This window comes from Vulpes lagopus, chromosome 8 (genome assembly GCF_018345385.1).
Source record: "Vulpes lagopus strain Blue_001 chromosome 8, ASM1834538v1, whole genome shotgun sequence".
Taxonomy (NCBI): Eukaryota; Metazoa; Chordata; class Mammalia; order Carnivora; family Canidae; genus Vulpes; species Vulpes lagopus.
In genome coordinates, this window is record NC_054831.1 from 15,880,103 (window position 1) to 15,898,890 (window position 18,788).

The 18,788-nt window shown below is 51.2% G+C and overlaps 1 protein-coding gene across 2 annotated transcripts in view; it reads right to left on the reverse strand.

The window, feature by feature from the left end:
• The window catches only part of GFRA2 (GDNF family receptor alpha 2), an 85,129-nt gene that overhangs the window by 8,794 nt on the left and 57,547 nt on the right, over window positions 1-18,788 (reverse strand). For both annotated transcript variants that reach the window (XM_041764887.1, XM_041764886.1), the window contains 3 exons: window positions 5,900-6,009; window positions 5,043-5,183; window positions 3,021-3,193 (listed from right to left, as the gene is read on the reverse strand). In XM_041764887.1, coding sequence (XP_041620821.1) covers window positions 3,021-3,193; window positions 5,043-5,183; window positions 5,900-6,009 — 424 coding nt within the window. The remainder of the gene's footprint in view (window positions 1-3,020; window positions 3,194-5,042; window positions 5,184-5,899; window positions 6,010-18,788) is intronic.

An 18,788-nucleotide genomic window follows, 5' to 3' on the forward strand; every position in this document is an offset into this window, starting at 1 on the left:
GAAGGCCCTCTGGTCCTGATGTCCAATCACTTATGTGGGGTCCCCAACTGGCTGCCATTCCTGGGTCAGTGAAGGGGGTCCCTGAGGCTTCCCCGAGGACCTGGGCCTTTTGAGGGGCAGGACAGAAATCAGTCAAGTCCCCTAGTCCCCTTGACCCCACCCTCCCTCCCACCCGGGCCTCAGCCTCCTGTCTCTGCCCTCACACAGGGACCTCCGTCTGTAGCTATGGGTGGCTGTCACTCCCAAAGCCCCCACAAAGGCCTCCATGGAGCCCTTCCAAGCCTACAGAGCTGAGGGAGAGGGTATGAGCTGGGGAGGGGGCAAATCACCCACACCAGCCTCCAGCTGGACTCTGCACTCCCAGCACCTGGCACGGAGGAGGAGGTGCTCACTAAAGACCGTGATGAAAACAGAAGCAGGGGCCCTTACCCTTTGGATTCAGTGAGAAGGAACCAGGAGTGACGTTCGGCGCCACCCCCCCCACCAAGGGCCTGCATCTCCTCCTTTGCTCTTGAGATGGCCATTCTCAGCTGTGCTGCCCCGAGTGGCTCCTAGACTGTGAGTGGGTGGTCACTGAGGCCAGGCGCGGGGAGCCCCCTGCCAGCCCAGCACCCCGACATTCATCACACCTAACACACACAGAGCACCACTCGGCTTGCAGGCACTTTCCCATACATCAGCTCACTTACAGATCGTGTTAACTCCACTGGAATCAAACCAAGTGTAAGACAAGCCCCCAGATGGTGAGTCTGCAGAAAAACCAGGCTGAGGCTAAAAGAAACCAGGCAACAGTTTAGCAGACCGCTGAGGGAAACTAGGGGAAAGGAAGGAATCAGAGCCATCAGGCACTGAGTGGGCCGCAGTGGGGCAAGAGGCCGTGGCCTTGAACTCGTCCACACCCACGGTGAGTCATATAAGAGTCTGGGAAAGGTCGGCAGCTACCTGCTGAATCAGCATCCCCACCCCCCCACTACTGAGTAAGCTGGGCCCCAAGGGACTCAGGGAGGCGGTGGGTGGGGGGAGGTGCCCACGGACATGGGGGCCGTGCCAGTGCATGGTCACCTGACAGGTGGCACAGCCCCGACCGGCGAGCTGCCTGCCACTCTAGCATGAAATTGAGCTGGCAATCGTGCAGCAGGCCCCCAAGCCCCCGCCGGCAGTCACTCAAGCATGGCTAGTGTAATTAGGAGCTGCCCAAGGGTGACACCAGCACCTCAGCCCAGACCTGGAGGGGTGACCTAATGGAGGGGAGCAGGGCATGGAAGGGTCCACGCAGAGTCTGGCGTGAGGGTACTCAGAGGTCAGCTGTTCCGGCACAAAGGAGCCTACCAGGACGGAAGGGAGAGCAGCTTCCCAACCAGGACGGGCACCCCCACCTGCTCTTCCAGTATGACAGGTCCAGGGGACCTGAACGCCTCCCTGAGGCCCCATCCCTGATCTAGTTCTCCTCACACTGGGGTTTTTTCCAGCTTTATGGAGATTATAATTGACCATTAAAATCGTATATATTTAAAGTGTACAAGCTGATGACCCAATGTACGTATACACGTCTTGTGAAATGCTCACAAGCCAATCAACATATCCATCACTTCCCATCTTTACCATTTTCCTCTTTTTTCCCCCCTTTTTGTGGTAAGGACACCTAAGGTTTACCGTCTCAGCATATTTCAAGCACAGAGCACAACGATGTCAGCTATAGTCACATGGCTGTACACTGGTCCTCCAGAAGGGCCTTGTCCAGAGTGACTGAAACATTGTGGCGAACGTGCACTGTGGGTGCCTGTGGGTGCCGTGAGCGTGCTGCCCCACTCAGACCGGGGTCTTCACTGCCCCCCTCCACACACACAGCCAGGCCTTGTTCTCCTCGCCCATTCTCCTTAGGTTGTGCCCCCCGCATGAAAGGTACTTCAGAGCCCCCCAACTTTCTTGGTAACTCCAGGGCCACCCCCACTCTACCCCACACCCTCAATCTCACTGATCCCCTTGCTCTGCTCTGATATTCAGCATGAGGTCCTATTTCACACTTCGCTCTAGGGGTGGGTGGGTGTATGCGTGAGAGAATGTGTGTGTGTGTGTGTGTGACACAGAGAACGTATATATGTAAGTTGAGTGTATGAAAATGTACATGTGTGCATGAGAGAGAGAGTGACAGTATTATGTGAAAAGTGCATGAGTAAGAGTGTGTGGGTGAGTTGTGTGTTATGTAAGAGTAGTACAGGTGTGAGAGTGTGTGTGTGTGCATGTGTGTTCTAACTAGAGCCAATCTCCCAAGCAAAGAATCTGCTGTAGCCAATGGCACGAAGGCCCGAGAGCAGCTCAGCAGAGAAAGGCTGAGTGGGGAGCCCTGACCACAGTCCATGCCCGATGCTTGTTGAATGTTTGATCCTGGGAAGGACCATAAGGACCTCAAAATCCAGGACTGTGTCGGTTTTATTCATCAAGATCTCCCTTGCACACCCCACAGTAGTCCTGGCACACAATGCAACATAACACATGCTGGATGGATAGATGGATAGACAGATGGACAAACAAATGAACATCATGGGTTCTGGAGTCTGACGTAGGTTTGTAATCTTTATCACCAGCCAGCTGTGTGACCTTGGGTAGCCTCCCTAACCCTCCCGGGCCATTTTCCTGTGCGTAGAATAAGAAGACCAACACTTTACTGTGTGAAAATTCGATGCAGTAGGTAGACAGTCACTGGCATATACCTGGTAATTAGCAGATGGCTAGTAATGGTACCCCTTACATTTCTCTGGTGCCCCATGGCATCTAACACAATCCTCTGAGAGGACAGGTGCTTCGTACCTGTAAGGTGAACGCCCAGGGAACGTAGGCACAAAAAAAACTAACCCCCAACAGCTCCTCCCTGCCTCTTGGATCCCGATCCAAAGGAAGGACCTTGCGTGCGCCATCCCTGACCTAATCTCCCATACTCGCCTGTGGTGTCGTGGTGCTTCTCTAGACCCTCAGCCCACCCCCAACTCCTTTTCCCCAGCTGCAGAGACACATCCCCTCACCTGAACAGATGTGCAGGTGGTGATGACGCTGGTCCCCAAGCTGGTGCTATCACTGAGGTCATCTGGCAAAGAAGGTGTTTTCTCCACCCGAGGGGCTTGCGTGGCCTGGAATGAGGGGCTCTTGGGGGACAGGTTCACATCTGTGCCATTGCCAAAGGCCTGGATGGCATTCCCTGTGGGGGGAGAGAGCAGGTGGTCACAGAGAAACCAGGGGCTGCCTCCATCACGTCTGCCCCTCACATCCCAATACCGCCTTCTCTGTATCAACCTAGAGCTGAGGACGGGGTGTGGCTTGTCCAAACTCAACTTCTCTGCAGCTCCTTTCAGATGCTACTGACAGCTCACACGTAGAGAAGAAAACAGCAAGAGGGAGGCTGGAGAAGAAACCATAATAGAAAGAAATGTGGAAGAGAAAGGGAAGAGGGGACATGCGCGTGGAGAGCCGGGAGGGGGCAGCAGGGCAGGCCCAGTGCTGCAGGTGCTGGTGTCTCCAGGGCATCCCGTGCTGCAGACCACTCCCCCTACAGAGGCTTCCTCCACACCGACGACCCCCACCCCTCCCACACGCCCTCCAGCACAGGTGCCAGGTCCCCCTGCTGGCATTCCAAGAGCTCCAGACTCAGCTCTTCTCCTGGGGTGGCCTCACCCACTCCCATACCATTAGCACCAATGCACTAAGGATGAAATCATGGGACCTCTTGAACAAAACTGTCCTCAAGACTTGGCGCTGGAACCAAGTGCCTAGAGAAACCTCCACCTCCAAGTCCCAGACGCATCTCCAGGTCATCACATCTACGTCCAACTAGGCATGGCTCCATTCCGTTGCATCATTGCTTTCTGGCCATGTTTCCAGTCTTGAAGGGGGTCATTTCTCCCCACCCAGGTCCCCCACTATGCTTCTCTAACTGCCCGCTTGCCACCAGTTAAGCCCGCCTCCTAAAGATCTGTCCACCCCCTCCCTCTTCTCCCCTCCCCACCGCTGCTCAGTTCAGTCACACCATCCTCTCCATGACCAGCTTCTCCACCCCCTGAGCAGACTTCTGTCGGGCCACCTGTCAGACCCACATCCCCACCCCTCCACAGCAGAACCAGAGAGCGGGCCTTCTGCAATGCAGGTCCGCCCACAATGCCACCTGCTGACACTCCTTCAGTGGCCCACATCCACCACCAGCAGGACCATAAGATCCTAACATCCTCAGGACTGCGAGGTCCTTCAGGAGGAGGACTCTCCGTCCCTGTCCAGGTAACTCCAGGCATCTTCACGCCCTATAGCAAGACTAGGTAGTCTACAGTTCCTACAAGCACCTCTGCCCGGGTGGGCTGGCATGCCCTCCCTGCCTCATCAGCTGACAGACGCCCACTGTCCCTCAATGGGCCAGGGTGTGAGAAGCTTTCAGGGCCTTCTCCAGGCTGACTGGAGAGCCCTGCACAGACCTCCACCCTAGCATCATTCACCCCGTACCACGATCGCAGCAACCCCCTGACGGTGTGCGTCCATCAGACCACGAACTTCTCAGTGACAGGCACTGTCGCTCATCTCTCCGAATCCCCAGTGCTATAAAGAAAGGCAGGATGGATGGAAGGAAGACAGGACACAGGGAAGGAGGGAGGCGATTTTCAAGTGGGTGGAAGGCAAGAGCATCAGACTGAGCAGATCAAGGCAGGCAGGATTTGTGGCTCAGCTCTCTCTGTAGCCGTTTGAATAGCAGTCTGATGACTTGAAAAGAAAGTCACCAATTCTAAAGGGGAATGGATCCTTAAAGGGACAGGTGACAGCTGGAACCTGGCTGAAGCTGTCAGGACAACAGGCCAGAAAATTTTGACCTTGCCCTGACATAGGTTCAAGGTCTCCAGTGGTAAACTGAGGCTGGCCTACTGACCATTCAGTAGCATGAGTCTCCAAGAACACAAAACCCAAGGTCTCTGCAGGTTGCTGGGGAAGCCCCATAGATGCCATGGGACCTCCCGATGTGGGGCCCCTGTGGGATGTGAGGATCTCGGGGAGGGACTGGTGGGACTTACGGAGGCACGGGTTCTCGGTGAAGTCCCTGAGGAACTTCTCACACTCCTCCTCCATGTTGCCACTCCCACGACAACTGCACCAAGGGGACACCACGATGCCAGTGGGGCTGGAGTCCACGTAGTTGGGTGTCATATCAAACCCTGGGCAGGGGGAAGGGGAAGGCAAAGGAGAGGGAAGAGTAAGGCCTTCTCTCTGGAAGAGAAGCAGCTTGGGAATACCCCCTCTCTCCCAACTGCCCCCTCAAACACACATACATCCCAACTCACAAAGTCTGAGCATTACTATCCCAGCAACCAGGGGATAGTGACCACATGGGGCAGAGGGACACAGACACCGAGGACAGAGCCAGACAGCAGAAGAGATATCGGGGGCCACCACCCTGCCCCCTGCTTCCTGGAGCCTGGCCCTTTGCCTCCTTTGCCAGCAAGCAGAGCGTGTGCTCTAGAGCCAGGGAGACAGAGGTTCACATCCAGCGTTTAGATCCCAGTGCCAACATTTACTAGCAAGGTGAACCTCTGCAAGTTCCTCGGCCTCTCTAAGCCTCAGTGTCCCGATCTGTGGAATGGAGATACCAACCCCTCCCTAGGAAGCACTGTTGTGAGAATTAAGACAGTCCACGTCTACCGCTCAGGGCAGTGCCTGGAATGTCCAAACCATGCAATAAATCTTACTTTCTCATTTCAAAAGCTTTATAAGGCTCCCAGGGCCCTGCTCTCCCCACGATAAAGGGCTGGCCTCTCCTCTGGCTTCTCTGAAGAGAGGAGCGAGCTCAGACTGTCCACCCTCTGGCCCCGAGCCGGGCCCCCTACCCACAGCCAGGTGCCACTGTGGGCACAGGTGCGCGGGGGCGGCTTACCAATCATGCCAGCGTAGGAGCCCAGACACGCCTGGTAATTGTCGGCAGGGCAGCTGGTGAGCGTCTGGTAGGAGGCACGACAATTGGCGTGGAAGTCTGCCAGTCGGGACCTGGTGTCAGGAGAAGACCCAACAGAGAGAACGGTTTAGTCTGGCGGCCTTCCCACCTTTTCTGCGGCAGAGCAGCTCCTCCCCACAGGTTCCCAGGCCGGGAGGAAGCTAGGAAGATGGAGAGGAGGAAAAGGAGAGGCCTCAAGCCTTTGGGGGCTTCATGCGGGGAGCTCCCTGGCAGCAGGACTTCCTGGAGGACCAGGTACACAGCTGAGGCATGACAGGCTGTGAATGGATCTTGAGTCTGGGCAACACAGAGAGAACCTGGGGTGGGTTTGCCAAGAATGCCCGGGACCAAGGCAGGAAAGTGGGCTCTGCTCTCCGCTTGGCCCACTCCTGGGTGACCTTGCCCAAGGCCTTCAACACCTCACTCTACCTGCCTGCAAAATGTGTACAGTAATCCCTGTCCCAGCCACCTCCACTGAGGGCCACAGGAGCCAGCCCCCAGGCAGCTAAACAAAGAGTCCCCCCCAGCAGGAGACACCTGGGGGCTTTCTTGATTGGCCTTTTCTGGATTGGGTCAGAGCAAAGGACCCCCACCCCGGCTGTCGTCCCTCCACTTCTTCCTCTGTCCCATAAGGGCAGAGTCTGCTGTTTCTTCCCCTGGTGACATCACCCCTTCCCCTCTGTTGGCACCCATGATACTACTTCATAACTACCTGGGCACCTCTCTCCTAGACCATGAGCCATATCAAGGTCGAGGATGCTCTGTGACCCAGGTCTGTCTCCAGTACCTGATGTGGAAGGTCACATGGAACCTCAGGCACCCAAGTCTAACCTGTCCCAGCACCCAGACTCCCATCGGCCTGGGCTGGGGGTGGCCAGCTCACCTCACCCCACCCCTCGGCATCACCTCCTGTAGTGAGTGCCCTTTGCCATGGGGTCGTCATGTATCATACCATTTGTGTCTCACAGCAGCTCCAAGCAGCGAGGAAGGTCTCATTCACTGGTATTTCCCCAATGATGGGCACACAGTAGGACCTCAACCAATATATGGTCAGTGAGAAGACTGTGGTAGCTACTGGAAGGGCCGGAACCCAGCCCTTGACTCCCTGCCCCCACTCTCTCCATGTCACAAGGTACCTCACGAAGCCATCCCAAAGGCTGCCCCAAATCCAGCTCCCCCAGTCCTCCAGAGGAGCTCTGTCCCGCTTGACAAAGGAGACAAAGGTAGAGAGAGTCAAGAGGTTGAGAGGAGGCAGCTGTGTGTGTCCCACCTCGGGACACATTCTGGGGGGATGGGGGGGATGTGGTTTGGGGCAAAGGAAGCTCTCTGGAGGAATTCAACCCCAGTGATGCCTCCTGTGTCCCCAGACCCTGCAGCCCACAGAGGTGTGGGAGACGGAAGAAGATGAGCACCACAAACTACGTGGCAGGGGACTGAGGTTCTCACTTCAGTTGTGCCCCTAATTCACTGGGCGACTCAAGCTCTTACTTTTCAGGGACTCGGGTTCCTTATTTATCAAATGAGTAGAAAGTGCTCTTTGTAAAAGGCATTTTCACAGTCTGGGCAGATGAAAAGTTCCGGAGTGGGATGGTGGTGCTGGCTGCATGACAATGCAAATGGACCTAATGCCACTGAGCTGCACGCTCAAAAACGGTTAAAATGGTAAGTTTTACGCAATGCATAATTTACCACAATAAAAAATGATTTAAGAAGAGATACTTGCACATTCATCTGTCTTTCGTTCAATCCTCACACTGAGATCCGAACTCTTTGAGCTGTGACAAGCAGTCAACGTTAGGGTCCCACATTACAGAGCAGGAAGCAGACACTCAGAGAAGCTAAATAACTGGCCCAAGGTCACAGAGCTCCTGAGCAGCAGAGCCAGGGCTCTGCTCTGGAACTAACGACAGGGTGGAAGCTCTCTCTGGCAGGTCTCACTGCTCTGGAGCAAAGGCCCTGGAAGGGTCCTTCCAGAGCCAACATTCAGCATCCCTGAGGAAAGGAAATCTGCAGTTGTCTTGGAGGCAAGCAACACAAAAGCTCCAGGCACGGGCTGTGGGCTGAATTGAGTCCTGACTCCCAGTGTCCATGAAAGGACCTGACTTCAGAATGAGCTCCCTGCAGATGTGACCAGCAGGAAGTCAGAGTGGATTAGGGTGGGCCTTCAAGGCCCTCAAACCGATGACTGCTGTCCTTATAAAAAGGGGGAAAGACATCACGAGGACACATGTGAAGACGGAGAGAGAGACTGGAGTGACGCATCTACAAGCCCAAGAAGGCCAAGGATTGCAGGCAACACCAGCAGCTAAGAGACAGGCATGAAACAGGTTCTTTCTTCAAGCTCATCCTTGAAGCCTTCAAAGGGAGCACAGCCCTGCGGACACCTTGATTTTAGACTGCTGGCCTCCAGAACTGTGAGAGAATAAAATTCTCTTCCAAGTCTCCCAGCTGGTGGGACTTTGTTTCAGCGGCCACAGGAAACTCATCCAGCCCCTCCAGAGACTTCAATGTTCATTTTGGCCAACTGCCTCCCTCTAGAAGGAGCCAAGGGCACAAGGTCAGGCCCAGCACTAAGGAGCACTGCAGATGGGCAGCACACAACCAGAACGGAGCTCCTGCACGCTGTGAGCAAGGAAGCTGCTAGATAACAAGCAAAGCCCCTTGTTTCCATCTCCTCCCCATCAAAGAGGCCTCCAAGTCATCTCTTAGCCAAAATACAGAGAGCATTCCTATGCCGTTTGATCACCCTGAGGCCTGACCCCCTCCTAGTACCTCCCCAAGACCCACCTGCACGAAGCGCTTTCTGGCCACCCCGGCTGTGTGGATCTCTCCCGCCCCTGTACTCCAGCTACACAAAAAGTCTGGACCATGCAGTTTCATACTTAGTTGTATAGAGACTTACTGCTACTGCTCCATTTGGCCTCTCCAACTGAAACGTGTGTTCCCACAGTGGCAGACTTTACCAACTTCATCCTTCCTCTAAACACAGATTGAGCCCCTGCCATGTGACCGACAGACTAAGGATGGGAAGGATACCCTTGCATTGCGAGTCACTGCAATGTCAGATAGGAAATCCCAGCTAACAGGGTCAGGGTAGAGTGTCCCCCAGGCCAGGATCCAGGGCCTGATGAGAGGTCAGTGTTGGCTCACCCTCCTGCAGCAGCACAAGGCCCACTGCAGTAGATGGGAGGGGAGCCTCCCAGGCAACTCCACTCCCCGCGGGGCACATGGGGCCTCCTTCCCTTCTGCAAGGTAAGTTCTCCACTCACTGGCACTAGGAACCTTGAGGATCTTGCCTGGCCCCAAAACGTCACTGGACCCCACAGGCTAGAGAAGGCACAAAGCATGAGCAAGGAGAATGTGACTGTCCACAAAGAGAGATAAGGCCATTGGACAAAAGAGAGAAAAGGAAACTGGGACCTGGAATGTGATGGTGATAGAGCTCCAAGTGAGGGCGGGGGGGAAGGGCAGATCCAGCTGCTGGGAAAGGAGAGAGTATCTGTCCCATGGCCATTCTCTCTCACTCACCGGCTGTGTGACCTTGGGCAGGCCTGTCATGTCTCTGAGCTTGGTGGCCCCAATTAGCAAACTGGGTGAGCCATGCCTGCCTATCCTCCTCGCAGGGATTTGTATGCTAGCTGGGGCACTGGCAGAAGGCGTCGCCTTCTCTTCCTTCTCTATCTGGACACCTCGTCCCCAGCACTGTGCCTGCCAAGCACCAGCAAGTACAAGCAAGAAACAGCTTTTCCTGTGTCCAGTACAGAAGGAAAAATACCTGTTCAACCTGCTAAGGTGGATCTGCATCCCATACAAGGCAACACAGGAGAGATGGCCCCCTCACCCTGTCCCTCGTCCCAATTGTGCAATGGCCTCTCTGCCACACTGTTACTCTCCACGTCACTCTGAGGACACAGGAGGAGAAGCACAGGCCCTTGAAGCCAGGCCACATGCACAAGGCTCCCTTGCCATAGCCCTCGAAGGCCATGGCCTACTTCCTATTAAGCAAACTCACTGGCTCCATTCAGAGCAAGGGAAGAGAGGAGCGGGTCCAGCAGTGGGGCAGGTAAGGGAAGGGCCATGGCTAGGCCTTATGTCCCACCGTTTCTCCATTCTCAGCATCAAAGTGGCCTTGGCAAGAGGAGGGCCAAATGGGGCCAGTCCTGGGGATGCTGCATCCAAGTCTCCAGAAGGCCTCTGATTGCTCAGATTCTCTCTGCCCCTCAAGACAGGCTGATGTCCATGGTACTGGCTCCCTCTGTCAGCATCGGAGACCAAGTGATGTCAACTTCCATCAAGCTGGCAACATCCTGGACTCCAACCACCATGCAAACCAGCCACATGAGCACTCCCTACCCGGCCCTGGGAGGTGCATTCTCCAAGGCAAATGTTATCCTTTTCATAATGCACGGCAAGCCAGCTGGGGCTCTCTGCTGCTCTTCCCTGCAGATACCATGAGGTCAGCTCTCCAGACGCTGTTCTCACTGCTAGGAACAGACTTTTTCCTTGGCCCATCCCCATCACTTTACAAATTTCTGCCTTTAAGAACCCCCACAAGCAGGCCGGCATAAAAGAAAGTATAAGAGAAAAAGAGAGACAGACAAAGAAAAGCAGAGAGAGCCAGCAAGAGAACCAATATGAACACAAGCCAAGTCCATCCCAGAGAGACCAGGTGAAGACTGCCAAATGAGCTCAGGGGCAGCAGGTGGCTCTGTCCGAAAAACACAAACCCTCTTTGGGCTGGTTTCACCAGCAGCTGTAGCCTATTCAATCACAGGGAAGTGGCAGGAGAGGCACAGAGAGACACTTGACCCCCACTCTGATGAAACAGTTGCCAGATGAAATACAGGATGTCTATTTAATTTGAATTTCAGGTCAACAATAAATTTTTTAGTGTAAGTATATCCCATGCAATATCTGGGACATACTAATGTTAAGCTAAACGTAACCAATACTAGTACTAAACAGGTTTTCACTCTTCATCTGGAATTCAAATTTCAGTGGGTATCCCAAATTTTTATTTGTTAGATTTGGCAACCCTATTTGACAGGCAGATGTGCTCCTGCAGAGGGAAAAAGAGGCAAGGCTGGTCATGCAAAGATCAACAAGAAGAAATCACCCAGACTAGAGAGGTGGGGTAGACCTCCTATAGATCAGTGATTCTCAAAGTATAGTCCACAAAGCAACAGCAATAGCATAAACTGGGAACTCAGAACAGCAAATTTTCAGGACGCCTGGGTGACTCAGTGACTGAGCATCTGCCTTTGGCTCCAGTCGTGATCCCGGGGTCCTGGGATCGAGTCCCACATCGGGCTCCATACAGGGAGCCTGCTTCTCCCTCTGCCTAGGTCTCTGCCTCTCTCTCTCTTTCTGTGTGTGTAATTAATTAATTAATTAACCTATGAATCTATGTATCTATGTATCTATCTATCTTAAAAAGAAAACCTGCAAATTCTCCAGGCCCACCCCAGGCATACAGGATGGAGACACTCTAGACATCCTAGAGGGAGAGTCCAGCAATCTGTGCTTTAACAAGCCCTCCAGGTGATTGTGAGGCACACTGAAGTTTGGGGACGTGGCAATCTGCACAGGCTGCAGAGCTGGGCTTCTGGTGGGCCCTTCAGACCCCACTCCCTGGTCTGATCTCAGCTTTGAATATCCCCACCTAGCCAGGGAAGAAAGTGATGCTTTGGGCCATGGCCTGAGAAGGCTCGTGGTCATGAGGCGAAGAGTGCTCGTGTTTATACACATACCCACATACACTCACCTATCCCCACACAGCCATACGTCTACACGATACATGCCTTTCAGTTCTGTGCTTTGGTCTTAGCCAAGAGAAAATATAGGCACCTATATCACCCTTGATCCAAATTATAAATACCTTCCCAAACACAGAGAGTTTCTCAAATCTGTCTACCCTAAAATAATACAAGGAGAATTGCTCCACAGAATCCCAAAGCATTCCAATGCCGGCCAGTATGTGGCTTTATGGTTTGAAGTTCTTGTCAGTTTCCCAAAGTTCCCATTTATCAGATCATACCCGTTATGCTGCTGCCACAGAAACCAACGGGTTTCTATTGGTCTTAGAAGTGGGGAAGGAGAAAAAGAAGCTGGTATTTATTGAGAATCTATTATGTGCCAAAAACTGTTACCTCATTTAGTTTTCTGAACAATCCTACAAAGTAGACTTATTCCCCAGCAAGGACACAGCAGCTCTGAGAGGTAGGCCACACAACTATATACCCTACAGCCAGCACACCAAGACCAGGCACCTGCTAACAAGGACACGGTCTTTTCTCGGCTCTGTTGTTACGATCCACCACTGCTGAGGATGATTCCAGAGGCAGCCACCAGCACTGCCTCATGCAAACGAACAGGGCACCTGAATATTTCATAGAGGGGAAAAGGGGCTCCCAAGAAGTGCAAATTACTTATGATAGACCTCATAGACAATTTATAGGAATGCAAGAAAATGGCTTTAATAGACCCAAGTGCCTCTGGAATGGTTTTCTGAGGTGCCTCCAGCAGTGCAGAGCTTGGTTAAGTGGGTTCACAATTATGTGACATTGAGAAAGGGGAAAATGGATTTCACCCATGTGGCTGCTTTCTGACACCTCCAGAGCTCACCATGGACAGCCTGATCCTCTGTCCTTTTCTCTTCTCCAGGACACTGCCACCACTTATTCATGAACTCAAGTACCAACCTGGCTTCCTGCCCTTCTGTTTATTCTTCAAGTGTGTAGTGAATATTTATTCTATCTGCCCAGAATAGCAACTCCCCTGGGGATGGACTGAGGGAAGGGACTTCCTCCTCCAGCCAGGTAGTTCTAGGAAAGGCTGTCAGCCATGGTACTCTACCCTCCTGGGCCAAAAGTGGACACATGACCTGGGCTGGGTCAGCCATACATCTCTGTCCCTGGCCCACACTGACTAGTAGTTTAGGGAGAAGAAAGTAACACAAGCTAGGCTAGACACGGTCCTTCCCTGAGGTTTTCCTAATGGAGCCAGCAAGGAAGGAGACATTCTTTTTCTCTCTGGTTATGAGACACCATAGATGTGAGCCCAGATAAATCAGGACCACAGTTATAGCCTCTTGGTCACAATAAGAATAAACATGCAGCTACCGTGCAGAGAGAAACAGAACGAGAGACAAGGAGAGACAGGCCTATTTGTATCTGAGTCCTGGAATATACTCCTGCCCTTTCTATATTTTATTGGAAGCCAATAAATTCCTTTCTAATTTTCCTAAGCTAGTTGGGGCTCTGATACTTAAAGCAGAAAATTCTTAACGAACGTTTAGCTTTACTCTCTGATTTTATAGGATCTTCTCTGCCCGAGTTCAAAGCAATCAAAAAAAGGTATATGCTGAAGAGGACACAGATCAAAAACCAAACCCCAAAAGGTCTGATAACCCATGTGAAAAAGCCAGCGTTGCAGGAGCACCTTAGTAAGAGCAACTTAGGAAGCAGATGCTAACAAAATTCACAAAGGGAGATGGACCTGGCCTTGGATTCCTTCCTCTGCTTAACTAGAGGGGAATGGCTCAGACAGATGAGCCACGGAAAGCTGCATTGCTATTAAAAATGACAAGGATGTGGATTGTGCCAACATATGAAAATTCAAACATGAGATCACGTGAAGGGATTAAAAATCAGGAGACAATACAGTCTGTGCACTCTGGCTGCAAACAGAAAAAAAGGCAAATATATAAACCAACGAGATCCAGAAGTAAATTTCAAAGATACTAATAGAATACAGTCTTCACTTCGTTCTCTTTTAATAAAGTTTCTTTAAGGTTGTAATTATTTCTTCAAGTTTAATTGAATGAGGCCTCATGAATCCTGAGCTATGATTAACAATGATTTTTCTAAGCCTTTGTTTAGAGAATGTGTTACTGGTTCCAGGAACATCAGCAAATTTCACTGTCCCTCTGTCCCAAGACAAAGAGAGAAAAGCAACCACCTCAGGGAACTGGCTCCTTACTCCAGGGCAGCTCCAATACCTAGGAGCTTACAGGTTGAAGACAGGTGTCAAGCTGGGAAACTTAAACCAGGCCCTTCTGGACATGAACACGACCCCAGCACAAGCTGCCACAAGTGGAAATGTTTGCTCTCCTCCCACCGGAGGTCCTGAATTCTGCGAGAGCCCCTCTCCCCTCCACCCAGCCAGCAGCACACTCAGCTGGAAGGTCCAATTTCTGACATCTTGTCTGCTGACTGGGTCTGAGGCTTGGCTTTAGCTACTCACTAGCTGTGTAACCTTGAATAGGTCATTAAACCTCTCCAGGCTTCCATTTCTTCACCTGGAAAATTGAAGTAGTAACAGTATTTATGTCATATGGTCATGGCAAGGACGGAATGAGATGTCCAACGAGCAAGGGTATGTGAGTTCTTGGACAATGTCTGGCGTGTAGCAGATGCCCCAGCCATACTCACTGCACTATTGTTGAGATCACAAGACCCCACTATCCACTCCTGAGCATGGAACATAGTGTAGAAGGCATGAGCCCTTTCCCTTCAGGCCCAGCCACATAACATCTCTGATCTATTAACAAGCATCTCCTGCATTTGTACAGTGTCACACAAAGTACTTCTGCTAACATCCCCACATTTTACTCTGACAACAATTATCTGAAACTGGCATTATTACCTCTGCTTTACAGATAAGGAAACAAAGACCTAGAGAGGTTAATTAACTCAGTTACTATCTCAGAAGCAAAGCCAGAAGACTGAGCTTCAAATATTTGCTCCGAAGCCAATGGGTTTTCCCTTCTGCTATGCGGCCGGCCCCCCACTCCTTCTCCCAGCATTCTGAAGCCACAGAACGAGGGAGGTTTATTTCTCCCTGGTGTCACCCAAGGGAATCATTGGCATGCCACCTTGCTCCTTGGCCCCCACCCCCTGCCATCCAGCCTAGAGATCGCACAGCATCCCCTTCTCCCCCCCAGGTGAGCCATGAGGGCATCCACAAGAAATGGCCTGGAGAGTTCTGTGGTTGGAGCCACCACACCTCCACCTGACCAAAAGAAATCAATTAGTCTCAGTCCACCATGAAGAGACAGCTACACCAACCACAGCGGCCAACCAAGGCTGCTTTGGGAGAGGATCAGCAGGGTCTGGATGGACCTCCCACCCGGGGCCCAGACATGGGAGCCAAGACCACATCCTTCTTCCCAAGACCACCACTGGCCTCTAAACATACAAGCAGAAGGGCAGATACCCTTTTCTCCATTTTTTCCCCAATCCCTTCACCTATGTTCCAAACCTATTATTATCCAGTAAGAAGAGAAAAGAATTAAACATATGCATCATTTGATTTTAATTGAAGGACTGTTCTATTTCATTGAACTGCTAAGTAAGCTGAACAAGAGATTGTGTTTACATAAGCAAACCCCGAGTCACTATAGACTTGCTGTCACATTAAGTCAATACTTATGAAGGCTCTCTATTTAATTATTCAGTGAGGATTGACTTATTATTGTGTTAAGAGTGTGGTTAGCCTTGAGCTAGGTAGCCAGCCAGCTGAAAGATTTCTTTCAACTTTCTCTGAATGCTGATATGGTTCTCGTTGGTGGTATGAGGTTACGTTTCTTCCATCTCTCTCTCTCCCCACCACCGCCCTCCCTCCTACTCCAGAGCAAAAAGCTCCAGGTCCATCTCCCTCCAGTTGGGGGTAGCAGGGGATCCTGCAATGCCAGGGAGCAGGCAAGGTCCCAGTTCCCAGTGGCCAACCACTCACCTGGTCTTCCTAACCACAGGAATCAGTCCTGAGACACTGACACCTGAAGTCCCATTAGCTTACTTCCTCTCTTCTGTGATCTAGCAGCTCCAAAGCTCCAACCTTTCTTCTTCCCCTTCCTGACAATGAGGACCTCCTACTCAAAGACCCAGATCCCTCCCCATCTTTGTTATTCTCAGCATTTCCCCTCCAAAGAATGTGTTTCTCAGCCTTTGCAATCCATTCAAACCCTATTATTCCATGGCATATTGTTATATTCAGATAGATTCTTACATCAAATAACATTTCCTGAAACATAACATATGAGAAAAATCCACTATTTTCTTTTTAGGATGCTTCACCTAAACTTCAGAGCCACAGAAGAGGCAGGACAGCATCATGACTAAGAGCAAAATGACCCTCAAACTCCAACTCTGCAAATTACAAGGGGTACAATCTTGGGCAAGCACTCTCCCCTCTGTGAGCCTCCCAACCCATAAAAATAAAGTCTAGTAGTTTCTGAAAAGGTAACCAAGATTCCCATCTAATACCTACAGCTGTGCCCTGCATGCTAGCCTTGGCTTTTATGAAGGGTCCATTCTGACCCGGATGACTACAGACCCACTCATGACCCAGGTTTCTTCAGCCCATCATGTACCACCCTGATCCCCACCCATAATCTGGATTCCACTAATGTCTATCATCTCATCTCTCCTCACACTCCTCTCTCCCACCCAAGCCTTGCAGCAATATCAAAGAGCACACATTCCCCAACCATGATGTTTCATGGATCCTTATCCTGTGGAGCTTCTTTTACCAGGAATGCCATCCCCCAACCATGTCCTCCTTAAACCTCTAAGCCCAGTTCAGGTGCCAGCTCTTCCAGAACACTTTGTCAATGTTCTGCTCCAACTCCAAACATGTTTCACAAACTCCAATCACTTCGTTTGCACCATCAAGTATATCATAATGTATACATTTCATATCTGTTTCTCCCATTAAACTATGAGTTCTTTCAGAACAGAAACAACCTTTTTTTTTTTATTATTTACGATAGTCACACACAGAGAGAGAGAGAGAGAGAGAGAGAGGCAGAGACACAGGCAGAAGGAGAAGCAGGCTCCATGCACCGGGAGCCCGACGTGGGACTCGATCCCGGGTCTCCAGGATCGCGCCCTGGGCCAAAGGCAGGCACCAAACCACTGCCCACCCAGGGATCCCAGAACAGAAACAATCTTATTCATGTTTGAATCTTCAATGCTCAGAGTAGTACCTGACACCAAATGGTGACTCAACAGCCACTGGATGGAAGGAGGAAGGGAAGGAGGGAGGAAAATATAGATGGATGGATGGATAGGTGGGTAGGTGGGTGAACGGATGGACAGACGGATGGATGGGTGGTTAGGTGGACAGATGGATGGTTAGATGGGTGGGTGAGTGGATGAATGGGTAAGTTGATGGATGGATGGATGGATGGATGGATGGATGGGGCTACTGTGGAGGACTTGAAGACTTTCCTTAAAGTAGGAGGAGAGCCAAGAACTCTCCTAATAGCCTGTCTTGAAAAATAAAATTACTAGCAGCTTCTAGCTGACAGCATAGCAAAATGCATCAGCATCAGTATCTTGCTTAGGCACCAAGTAAGATACCTCTTACTGAGGCACCCAGTAAGATACCTCAGTTCCCCAAAATGCCCTTTGGTGGGTCTGTCTTCCTCCGCCTCTAATCCTGCCTGGTGGTTGTTAGGAATTTGGAAAAGTATCTTTGCTATCTCTGGTAATAGCCATCTGCTAAAGGAGGCCCCAGTGGCCTGCAAGAATTAACACACATCCTTAAGTACCACTCTTAAGATGAAGAAGTGCCTTGGGGACCTAGAGAGAAAAACACAATGGGTCCCTGTGGAGAAAGGCTGGGTAAATTGTCCATTCTCAAACAAGCAGAAGGGCAAAAGGAATCAGTGACAGAGCAGAGTATTTGGGTCAAAATGCCGCCACTTACGAGCCATAAACCCTGGAATTCACTGCAATCTCTCAGTACCTAAGTGGCTCTGATACCTACGCAGAAGAGTAGTTGGAATGAAACTGCATATCCGCATATGCAAAAGTACTTCGCAAAAACAGAATTCACTATATATATGTATATTCTTTTTCTTCTTTCAGAATAGTAAGAAGAAAAAAAAAAAAAAGGCAGGCCTATAGCATACAAACTCTCTTCTTCAGCTGACTCAAAAGACCAGCTCCCCATGCAGGCAGCCAGAACAGGGGACAGGAGAGGGCTGGTGTGTCAACATAGGTAAGGAACCTGCACACCACAGCCTGTGCCCACCAGGAAGCAGGAAGGACCCCATGTGGTTGGGGTCTGCTCTTAGAGAATGCTGGAAGAGCACCCTTGGAGCCACAGAGCCTGCAGGGAGCCTTGGGCCCTGAGCCCCTTCCCACTGGCCCTCAATTCTAGGCCGCCCAGGGAGGACCGCATAGGCAAATATTCTTCCAATCAGGCAAATATCTGGGCAGTCATGTCACCACCAAGAGTATTTCTCATTATATAGACTAATGAGAACGCTATGCTTCTCGGGAGCAATTTATCAAGGCAACATCCATTATAAATGACATTTTTCCTGAACTAACAAAGAATGTGAGGCTGGGGAAACTGGTTAAAAGGAAATGTTTAGCTGATTCCAGAAATCATTCTGAAATTAATGACCTACCCTCTCGCTGCTCAGGGATCCCTCTGTGCTCTGCCTCCCCCCTGGAACCCCTGCCCTGGCCACCCACAACCAGATGACCGGACCACCACCACCATCGTAGCCAGCAGGCTGGGGAAGGAGACCAATGCCGGCTCCCAGGAATACCCTGCTTTAGGAGGAGAGCGCAGTCTTGAGCAGCAGCATCACTGAAGCATAGAAGACCAGATTATTTGTGGTCCCAACTTGCTGAGGCAAGATGAAAAATACAGCAAACTGTAGTTGCTGAACTCAGCTCTTTTTCTCTTTCTTCCATCTTTCTCCTTCGCTGAGGTTAGTGTTTTACAAAAAGGGCTTTAAAAAAATAAAATCTATAAACTAAGGGGTTCCAACCTGTCAGTTTAAGGTAAGCACACAGAATGCAACACAGGCCAC